Source organism: Alexandromys fortis, unplaced genomic scaffold, assembly GCF_014885135.2.
Source record: "Alexandromys fortis isolate MF-2015 unplaced genomic scaffold, M_Fortis_MF-2015_v1.1 scaffold_186, whole genome shotgun sequence".
Taxonomy (NCBI): Eukaryota; Metazoa; Chordata; class Mammalia; order Rodentia; family Cricetidae; genus Alexandromys; species Alexandromys fortis.
In genome coordinates, this window is record NW_026068067.1 from 1,275,565 (window position 1) to 1,287,414 (window position 11,850).

Genomic DNA, 11,850 nt, shown 5'->3' on the forward strand with positions numbered 1-11,850 from the left:
CTCCATCCTGGTCTAGGAAGGTGGACATCCAAACTGGCTAGGCTCCCACAAAGCCAGAACATGAAGTAGGATCAAAACCCAATGGCATTGTCCTTGGCTTCTCAGCAGCCCTCATTGTCCGCCATATTCAGAGAGTCCGGTTTTATCCCATGGTTTTTCAGTCGCAGTCCCTTGTCTATTGCTTTAGTCTGTGTCTGTGCCAGTTCCATGCTGTGTCTCTTAGTGACTCTGTAGTCTATGAAGGACAGCTGTGATGGTACCTCTTGCAGCTCACTACTGCTTTGGCTCTGTGGGGACTTTTGCACTTCCATATAAACTTTTGCTATTTCTATGAGGAACTGAGTGAGCATTTTGATTGGGAGGGCACTAAATTTGTTGATGGCTTCCATAGCAAGACCATGTCTATCCTGCCAGTCCATGAGTAGTCTTTGTGGAGATCTTTCACAGCCTTAGTTAGCTTTATTCCAAGGGTGGTTGCTGGTTTCTTTTCCCCCTCTTGTGAATGTATTTGTTGCCCTGATTTTCTTTCACTGTCTCTGTCTTTGGCATGCAGGAAGGCTACTGATCTTTGTGTTAATTTTGTAGCCTGCCACTTTGCTGAAAATGTCCCCAGTTCTAGGATATTCCTCATGTCTCTGTCTCTCCCTGTGGGCTCTCAGACCAGATGAGGGATGGTAGAGCATTGTCCATACCTCAGACATCTCTCAGGGAACATGGCAGAAGTGGAGCCATTCCCTACCCATTGAACTCCATAGAGACAAAGACCTTGTCATTTTAGAGTCAGTTGCGCTTCTATTTTCCTGCTACAGAACTGAGTTGTCATGTGACTGGCAGTCTGCTAACCTGTCAAGTCCCTGCCTCACCGCAGTGCTTCCTCCCATGTGCTTTGGTATGTGCTTTGGTGCATCATTAACATTTACCTGTCCTCAATCAGGTCTGCATATGCAAAGTAGGTGCATTTTCTCCCTTATTCCTTTGTCCTCCCTCCCCCTGACTTGAACTATCTAAGCTAGCCCTGTTGCCTCAAAAACACCTCCCCCATTGTTCATACCACCCCGAGACCCTGCTCCCCAGCTCCTACGCATCCCGAGACCTTCAGTGCACAGCAGATGATGGTAACTGGGGACAGAGACCCATTTCCCCTGACTTCTACCTAGAGATAAGATGTAAAGTTCTTAACTACTGCTCCAACACCATGCCTGTCCGCTTCTCACCATGATGATCATAGACTAACAGTCTAAAACTGTAAGCAAGTTTCCAATTAAATGTTTTGTGTTATGAGACTTGCCTTGGCCACAGTATCTTTTTACAACAATAGAACGGTAACTAAGACAGTGTTGGATATTCAATTTGGGAGCTACTCTGTGGGGTAGTGGACTACTTAGTTCTTTGTCTAGTGATAGCCCATGAGATTTCTTCCTTTCACATTAGCATGCCTATTGATGTTCTTGTTCAGGTCTGTTTGGTAGCCATATTGTGGTATCACAAGTGAAGCTTCCCTGTCATTTCTAGGGGCTACGATTTGACAGCAGACTTTCTGGTCCCCTGACTCTTGCCGTCTTTCTGTCCCCCCTCTTCCTAGAAGAGTCCTGAGCCTTAGATGTAGGAATTGTGTTATAGGTCTATTCGTGATCGGCTGTTCTCTTTATTTTGACCAGATATGGTTTTCTGTAACTGTCTCTGTTCCAAAGAGAAGTGTCTTCGGTGAAGGTTGAGAACCACCCTTACCTGTAGGTAAACGGATAACAAATCAGAATACAGGTCTAGTAAAGTGGCAGTCGTAGCTTCTCTGAGATCCGTGACCTTGCTCTCTTAGGGTTTCTACTGCTGTGACAAAATATCATGACCAAAAAGCAAGCTGGGAAGGAAAGGTTTTATTGAACCAGCAGTCCAAGAATGGCACCACCCACCATGGGCTAGGCCCGCCCCTATTGATCACTAAATGAGAAAATGCCTTACAGCAAGGTCTCAAGGAGGCATTTTCTTAGCTGAGGCTCCTTCCTTTGATGATTCTAGCTTGTGTCAAGCTGACACACAAAACCAGCCAGTACACTATCCCTAAGTAACTGCCTAGGTTTCCCTCTTGCTGAGCAGGCCTTATGTTTAATTAGATAGCTATTGGTTACGGCTCAGATGAATGCCACTATTGCATCCTCAGGGATATCTTACCAGTCTGTTCCTTATTGCTGTTTATGTGCATATTGGCTGGATAGGATTACAGATTGCTTTCCTCCCTTGGCAGTTGCATAGTACTTTCTGATTTTTTGGAAGCAAGACTGCAGGAAGAAAGCTTTCAGGTTAGATCCCATTTAAGACATCCAAGTCCTTTGTCTTAAATATCTGGTATCTTCAGCAATAGGATTTTACCTTCAACCTCTGAGGGGCAACCAAGGGAAACAACAATAGCATGTTATTTTAGGTAGCTGCTGCTGTGGCTCCTCTCCTCCCTACCCCCCATTTTTTCTCTCTCTCTGTCTCTGCCTCTCTCTCTGCTCTTCTCTCCTTTCCCCTCCATAACCAACTAAATAAATATCCAACCTCACTCTGCATGGTGTGCCTATCCATCTGTCTCTTGCCCCCCACATGGCTTCCTGCCTGGGACCAGCCGCCTTCAGAGACCTGCATCATCGTCTTGTGGTATGCCCATCCATCTGTCTCTCCTTGTAGGACTGGCTGCCCCATCGAGGTCTCTTACCCACCACACAGCTCCCTGCCTGGGACTCGCTGCCCCTCGTGGCCCGCTGCAGCCACTTGGGGAACTGTGCCACCTCTGTCTGGGATTGGCTGCTTTAGGGACCTGATGCCCACTGCCTGCTACCACTTTGTGTACCTGTGGCATGGTCTCATGGCCTGCTCCCTGTTGCCACTTCAGGGACCTGCGGCATTGTCTTTGGACCCACTGCCTGCTGCAGCCACTTGGGAAACTGCAGAATTTTACTTTTACCATAACACATATGGTAGATTTTTTCCAACTCTTTGAGGATTTTGGTTTGAGGAACATGAGCTCCAGAGTGGCTGCAGTTTAAATTTCTTTTTTCTTTTTCTTTTTTTTTTTTTTTTTTTTTTTTTTTTTTTTTTTTTTTTNGAGACAGGGTTTCTCTGTGGCTTTGGAGCCTGTCCTGGAACTAGCTCTTGTAGACCAGGCTGGTCTCGAACTCACAGAGATCTGCCTGCCTCTGCCTCCCGAGTGCTGGGATTAAAGGCGTGCGCCACCATCGCCCGGCTGCAGTTTGCATTTCTAGTGATGGTGAATTAAGGTTCCTTTTCTCCACGCCCTACCTAGCATTTATTATCAGCTATTTTTTTGATCTTTGTCATTCTGCCTGTGTCTCAAAGTTGTTTTAATTTACATTTCCCTAACTGCTATGAGTGATGAATACTTTTTGATGTCTTTCTTAACTATTTTTATTTCTTCTTTTGAGAACTTTCTGTTCAGATCACTAGCTCATTTTTTAAAAAAAGATACATTTCTTGATTCTGTATTTTTAGGTTTTTGTATATGCAGAATATTAATCCTTTGTCAAATGTATAGCTGATAAAGATTATCTTCCATTCTTTGGTTTCTTCTTCATCAAAAGCTTTTTAGTTTTATGAGGTTCTACTTGTCAGTTCTTGGCCTCAATTATTGGGCAAATAGAGTCCTATTCAGACACTCCTTTCCTGAGCCTCTATCCTATGTTTTCTTCTAGCTGTTGTAGCTGATTTCAGGCTTCAAAATGAGGTCTTCAACCCACTTGAATCTAATTTTTGGGCAAGGTGATAGATACAGGACTAATTTCCTTCTTGGACATATAGGATACCCAGTTTCTTCAGAACTATTTTTTTTTCTTTGAATAAGATTTTCTTTCAACTAGTGTCCCCTCTCTCCTCCCACCCCCTTCCCCATTCACTCCTTCTCCATCTCCATTCACAAAGGGACAGGCCTTCCATGGGCTTGCACAAAGCACGGTGCATTAATCGGAAGCGGGACTGAGCTCCTCCCCTTATGTTGAGGTGGGGCCAGGTAATCCATCATGGGGAACAAGTTACCAAAAGTCAGCTAAGTGCCAGGGAGAGGTCCTCCCCTCACTGTGAGAAGCCTTGCTAAGTGATCAGGCTACACAGTTGTCACATACATGCAGAGGGTCTATTAGTTCCCATTCACTCTCTCTGACTGTTGGTTCAGAATCCATGAGCTCCTGTGAGCTCAGGTCAGCTGTCCCTGTGGTTCCCCCATCATGACTGCCCTGGCTGGTACAATCCCTCCTTTTCTTCTGCAAGATTCTCAGGGCTCAGTGCGGTGCTTCTCTGTGGATCTCTGCCTCTGCTTCCATCAGTTACTGGATAGAGTATCTCTGATGACAACTAGGGAAGTCACCATTCTGCTTACAGTAGATGACCAGTTCAGGCATCCTCTTCACCACCGCTAGGGAATCTTAGTTGAGGTCATCCTGTGGGTTTCCCTGGCACCAGGTTTCCCCCTAACCCCCAGTTATGCCCCCATTAAGACATCTCTTATGTTACTCCCCCTTCCATCTTGCTGCCAGCCCACCTTCCACACCCAGCCCACCCAGCCCACTCCCTCTAGTTCCCATCCCTTCATCCTCCCCAACCTCTGCCTCCAGTTTACTCAGGAGATCTTTACTACTTTCCCTTCCCAGGGAACTCCATGCATCCCTTTTTGGGCCCTCCTTGTTATCTAGCCTCTCTAGGCTGTGGATTGTAGGTTGGTTATCCTATACTCCTAATAACCACCTATGAGTGAGTAAACTACCTTATTTGCCTTTCTTGATCTGGGTTACTTCACTCAGAATGATTTTTTTCTAGTTCCATCCATTTGCCTGCAAATTTCATGAGGTCATCATTTTTAACTCCATTGTGTAAATGTACCACATTTTCCTTATCCATTTTTAGGTTGAGGGACATCTAGGTTATTTTCAGGTTCTGGCTATTATGAATAATGCTGCTATGACCATAGTTGAGCAAGAGTCCTTGTGGTATGATTTGCATCCTTTGGGTATATGTGGCCGCCCAACGTGGGGCACAACACCCGCTCTTTAGACCCGCTGTGTCCGCAGCAGGTCAGGCACACAGGCTGCCGACTTCCCCGCCCGCAGCCGCGCAGCTCGGGACGCGAACGCGGCCCCGAACGCGATAGCCTGCCCTTAGCCACTCCGCCCCCTCCGCCTCGGGTGATGCCGCCCGCCGGTCTCCCGCCGCACCCCCGCAGTCCTCGGCACTCCAGCGCCCGCCCTCCCCCAGATGGCGCCCAGACGTGATGGGCTAAATCCACTTAAAAACCTGAGAGGGCTTAAAAAGGAGAGAGAGAGAATTTAAGACAGCTTTTTGCTGTTTCTGGGTTGCGTGCCGCAAAGAAATTGTCCTGACTCGGCAGCAGGAAAAAACTGGCTGTTTTAAAATGCCGGCTTTCTGGGCTGTGCCGCCATTGTGATCTCTGTCTGGCTCCGGCGGGAGACAGAGCTTATGAATGGAGCATTTGGATTAAAGTGCTACGATTTGTTTGATGGCAACTAGACTGCTGTGTGCCTAAAAGGGGGACATTGTGTGCCGCAGCTCAGAGGCACAAGCAGCTCCGCCATGCTAATGGTGCAATGTGCAAGGATCAGAGGCACGAGCGGCTCCGCCATGTTGGACTGGGCGGGGCCAGCATACAGTACCTGTTTTTGACCTAGGAATGTCACAGCTTAGATTCTTAAGCGCTTAGTGATTTAAAGGCGCAAAACAAAGTGCTCCTGGATAGTAAAAAAGTTACAGATTCACAATAAAACAGATTCAGACACTGTTGGATAAATGTACGTAGGCTTGGGAAAGAGAAGAAAAAGAATATAAAGAATAAAGTTAATGTCTTAAAAAGAAAAAGGGTAAAGTCTTTAAAGAGACAGAGTACAGAAGTACAGATAGTTATAGATTAAGAGAAATAAAGAAAAATAAGCCACGTAAAAATGGAAAATTCACAGAGAGTCTGGATTATGTACATTGTGTTTTCTTTAAAATTTTTGACTGTGAAGGAGCTAAGTACAGAGAGACATTTCATTATATGGGCTGCCAAGCTAAACCAAAATGGATTTCATGAGGGTATTATGATTTCAGAATTTGGGTCTAAGGATATGATGCTTTGGAGAGGGTCTTCTTTTGTTTTTGCAGAGGATGAGACCCTGTGGATTGCATCTATTCCGATTTGGTATGATAGACCACGCCCTCCTGAAAGGTTGCTGTGAACACCCTCAAAAAATTGCTTCGCTCAATTGCCAACTGAGATGAAACTAGCACACAGGTTATATCATGAACGACCTAATTAACGACGCCCCTATTCAGCAGGAAGCAGTTTGGAGAGAAAAAACTACGCCCATGTTCCCAAATATTGTTTATAAATGTTCTTTTACATTTAAAGGGGGATATGATATAGATATGAATAATTTGCATTGGTATGGATTTTAAGGTCAATTTTGTTATATGTATATGTATTTTTGATCTTGATTAAGGTATTGTGATTGTGTAGTTCATTTAAAAATGTAATGTATAATTAGGAAATATAGGTTGTTAATGGATAATCATCGCTAATAGTTAAGCTTGTAGTCATGTTAATTAGATTTTCTAGATATATAGAGATATATTTCAGTTAGATAGGCATTCTTCATATCTTTCAAAGACTGCAGAATATGGCATTTAAAATATTTTAATAACTTAGGACTTTTCATGACAAGGAGACACGTCTGCTCCTGGCAGCACCAGCTACTTCAAGAGGAAGATGGGCATCGAAGAGGATCCTTATGGAGTTGGATAGTCATTTGGGCAAGAAACTGCTCTTGCCTGGACTGTTGCATAAACTGGACACAGAGAACCCTCAGAGAGAGGACTGCTGAACTTGCCTAAAGGTGAGATGGTCTTTCGGGGTTCCTGATTCATGAAAGAGTCTGCGAGACATTCTGCAGGACACAGCAGAAAATGACTGAACTGTCTTTGAAATTTCCTGCTTCATGGAAATGTATCTGGATACCATGGGCCTGTAGGCCGAAGATGGATGCCCCAACGGTACCAAAGAACTTTGGGTGACTGTCCAGGCAGCGAGATGTCTCTGTCATTTCTAGAGTTTTCTTATTTCTTGTGTACTTAGGTAATATTATATCCTTCTGGAGTCTTTGATGGAGTTGAAGAATGAATAGTTATAGTTTTCCTTAGTTATGGTAAGAGATAAAATAGATATAAATATTGTAACTGTAATTCTTACTTGATAACTGTTTTGTTATATGTAATTTTACTATGCTAAAGTTAAAGCCTTTCTTTTTTGTTTAAACGGAAAAAGGGGAAATGATGTGGGAATGATTTCTTACTAATAAAGAAACTGCCTTGGCCCATTTTATTGGATAGAAAATTAGGTAGGCGGAGTATACAGAAGAGAATTCTGGGAGAAAGAAGGTTAGAGGAGGAGTCGCCATGATGCTCCCACTCCAGACAGATGCAGGTTAAGATCCTCTCTGGTAAGCCAGCTCATGGGCTACACAGAATATTAGAAATGGGTTAGAACAATATGTAAGAGCTAGCCAATAAGAAACTGGACCTAGCCGGGGCAGGCAGTGTTTGAAAGAATACAGTTTCCGTGTAATTATTTCGGGCATAAGCTAGCCATGTGGGCAGCCGGGTGCCGGGGACGCAGCCCCGCCGCTCCTATTTCAACATATATGCCTAAAATTGGCATAGCTGGGTCTTGAGGCAGATTGATTCTCAATTTTCTAAGAAACTGCCATACTGATTTCCAAGTGACTGTACATTCCCATCAGCACTGGAGGAGTGTCCCCCTTACTCCACATCCTTTCGAGCATAAGCTGTCATCACTGTTTTTAATCTTAGCCATTCTGACAAGTGTAAGATGGTATCTCAGACTCGTTTTGATTTGCATTTCCCTGATGACTAAGGATGCTGAGCAGTTCCTTATATGTCTTTTAGCCATTTGAGATTCTTCTGTTGAGAATTCTTTTTTTATATTTGGTTTGCTAGTATTTTATTGAATATTTTTCCATTTATATTCATCTGGGATATTGGTTTGTAGTTTTTTTTTTTTTGTTGTGTCTCTGCCTGGGTTCAGTGTTAGAGTAGTAGTGGCTTCATAGAGTTTGGAAAAGCTCCATTTTCTTTCTTTTACTTTTTATTTTTTGAATAATTGAAGAATATTGGCTTTAGATCTTCTTTGAAAGTATGATAGAATTCTTTGGTGAATCCATCTGGGCCTGGATGGATTTTTACTTGGAAGACTTTTTATTGTTTTTCAATTTCCTCCTTGGGAATGGGTCTGTTTAGGTTGCTGCTCTCTTCTTGGATTAACTTCAGTAGTTTGTATGATTAAAGAAATTCATATATATTTTTGGATTTTCCAATCTAATGGAGTATATGTCTTTAAAGTATAGGAATAGTTTTATTTTATAATATTCTGAATATCTTTGGGTTCTGTTGTGATGTTTCCTTGTTCATTTCTGATTCTATTAATTTGGGTCATGCCTGTCATTTGTGTGTATGTGTGATTTGTTTATCTACTTAAAGAACAACTCATAGATTTGTTGATTCTTAGTATTGGTTTTTTTGTTTCTGCTTTATTAATTTCTGCTCTTGTTGTTTTTGTCTAAGTTGTTCTATTATCAATGAAGCCCCAGGAGTCAGATATTGGGGTAAAAACCTGATAGATCAAAGAATCTGTGGAAAAGTGATCAGCAGACCTTCCCCTTTTTACTAGAGACCCAGAAAGCACGCCTCTCCACACATCAGAGGCCAAAAAGGACCAAGAATCTCTAAGTGCCTCACTATTTCTTCCTGTGCCTCACTATCTATCTCTCTGGGTTCTCATACTTTCTATAACTAGTACTTGCCAACTAGTCACTGTCTCTGCTCCCTGATCCAAGATTAATTTTATTAGCACTGTCTCAGAGGTTCACAGTACAATCAAATATCCCACAGCATTTCTCCCTTTTATCTAAATAAAAAGAAAAGTTTTTTTAAAAAAAACTTTTTAACAGCAAAACTATATACAATAAGAACAATTATCAGGTATTGGCTAAATAAAAAGGAAAGGTTTAACTCTAACATAGTGAACTATATACAATAAGAACAATTATCAGGTATTGGCTAAATAAAAAGGAAAGGTTTTAACTCTGGAACTATATACAGTGAGAAAAATTATCAGGTAAGCATTACATTCACAATGTCCAGTTCATTTGTATTTGGCAAATTTGGAGAGTATACTCTTTTATCTATCCTATCTTGGTGAATCCAAAGTTTTATCCCTAAACCACTTTCTACCATAACTTGTATTGCTAATCTAAAAATATCTTTTTGACCTAAAACATTTTCTTAGATAAACAACTTAAGCTTTAATGTCTCTCAACTTTATAAACTTAACATCTATTTTATAAGTTTATTTTCTGAATTTAGTAGCAAAGAAGATGGTAAAACTATCCAATAATATTTAAAACCCATCAGAGATCTGAGAAGGATAAAATATTACCTTAGTAAACAGGATGTGCAGAGCAAACAACTTCAAAACTATAGAAATGACAGAGAGAGCTGGCTGCCTGGACAGTCATACAAAAATTCTCTGCAATTTTGGGACCTAGAATATCTGACAGACTTCTCAGTGAAGTAGGAATTTTGAAGACTATCTTACCCTGTCTTGGCAGAGTTTGGCAGTCAACCTCCTTTGTGTCCTGCTTGTCCAATTTGGACAGCATACTGTCAATAGTCAAGGCAAGGGTACTTTCTTGCCAAGAGGCTAGCTTTGCCACATTAAAAGCAAACTACATAGGGAGATTCTTTGATACCCATCATCTTTTTTTTTTTTTGGAAGTAAATTGTTGCTGCCAGCAACAGACATATATCACAGTCATGAAAGGCCTTATACTATTAAAACATCTTGAATGCCATATTCTGTAGATCTCTGAGTGTTTAAAAGATCACTGATCTATCTAGAATACATGAGGCTAAATAAAGCTTATTTCTGTCAACATCTAAATTTACTACAAATTTGATTGTTATCTTAATTATCCTAAATAGTTTGTAATAGTAGCTTTCAAGGACTGGAACTCTGCATTATAATTTAAAATGAGTTGCATAAGTATAATATCTTGCAGCATGTTCTAACAAAAGTAACCTTAAATTTATATCGATATACATAAATGCATACCGATGTAAAAATATTTGAGACTAGGAGTTGCTTTTTAGTCTAAAAGTACATTCAATAATTTACTTTTATCCTATCATTCCTATATCCCTCCTTTTTTTCTTTTCAGAAAGAGATCCCCAAATCTAACCTCCTTTGCTTAATTTCTTCCCTGACCATGACCAATAACAACTTGCAACTAAACCCCCTAAATGATGACAAACATCTATAACCCACTAAATGACCAAAAACTACTCCAGACTCAAACCTAAAAACGTACAGAAAGGTAGGTGAAGATTATTTCTAGAATTAATTGGTACTCTATATGACCACTAATATCATGACAGGTACTGCAATGGGGTTGTCCTCTGGTCTACACACACACACACACACACACACACACACACACATACACACACATGCAAAAATTCCTACTTTCAAGATGGTGATGATAGGTTACATAGAAGTGTATTCAGGGCTCTCTTCATGTCCCTGTTCCTCAGGCTGTAGATGAAGGGGTTCATCATGGGAGTGACCACAGTATACAGAATGGAGGCAAGCACCCCTGCCCAAGAAGTCTGTGTCCATGTAGAACTGAGGTACACGCCTAGGCAGGTTCCATAGAACAGAGAGACAACTGAGAGGTGAGAACCGCAGGTGGAAAATGCTTTATATTTCCCTCCTGCTGTTGAAATCTGAAGGACAGATGTCACAATCTGAGAATAAGAGAAAAGTATCCCAGCAAGGGGAAAAAAGCCCATGATGCCGGTTACAATATACAACACGACGTTGTTGATGAAGGTGTTGGAGCAGGCTAGCTTGAGGAGTTCAGGAAGCTCACAAAAATAGTGTGGGATTTCCACAACGGCACAGAATGACAGTCTCAGAGCAGTTAAACTCTCAGGCAGGGCTCCGAGAATGCTTATGAGCCATGCCAGGAGAAGTAGGTGGAAACAGAGCTTAGGGTTCATAAGGACCGTGTAGTGCAGAGGGTGACAGATGGCCACAAAGCGGTCATATGCCATCACAGTCAGAAGCAAATTGTCCAGAAGTCCAAAGACTGTGAAAAAGTACATCTGTGCGATGCAGCCCACATAGGTGATGCGCTTCCTCTGTGTCTGGATGTTCAGCAGCATCTTCGGGACGGTGGTAGAGGTAAAGCAGATGTCAGAGAAGGATAAGTTAGAGAGGAATAAATACATGGGCGTGTGCAGTTTAGGGTCAGAGACAATGGCCAGGATGATGAGCAGATTCCCGAAGATCGTCACCAAGTACAAAGACAGAAACAGTCCAAAGAGAGCAGACTGAATCTCTGGGTTCTCTGAAAGTCCCAACAGATAAAACTCTGGAATCCCTGTGTGATTTTCTGGTTCCATGTAAACGAGGTATCTGGAAAAGATAAGAAACAGGAAGACTGAACTACAGGGAACAAATATAGTAGATGTGTGTCTGCTTTAACTTGAACCCCATGCACTGGTGACATTTGCACAATGCTTGCTTCTCCTTAGAGGCTTAGGCTTCTAAGTTCAGCCATATTCTCCTGTGGGTCACCTCATGTGGGGCTCCTAGTTGCAACACATGCTTTAGTATTCAGAGCTGCCTTCAGATACTCTGCTACCTTAATTCCCAAGCTCTCCTTTCAATTACTTTTCATCTCTCATCTTTTAAAAATATACTCTTTGAAGATTTCCCGTACATACACAATG

The 11,850-nt window shown here is 42.1% G+C and overlaps 1 protein-coding gene across 1 annotated transcript; it reads right to left on the bottom strand.

Moving 5' to 3' along the window:
- Positions 1 to 10,581: 10,581 nt before the first annotated feature.
- On the bottom strand, positions 10,582 to 11,520 carry LOC126487715 (olfactory receptor 7C1-like). The gene has a single exon (XM_050120681.1). The coding sequence runs from the start codon at positions 11,518 to 11,520 to the stop codon at positions 10,582 to 10,584; it is 939 nt and encodes a 312-aa protein (XP_049976638.1).
- Between the last annotated feature and the right edge of the window lie 330 nt (positions 11,521 to 11,850).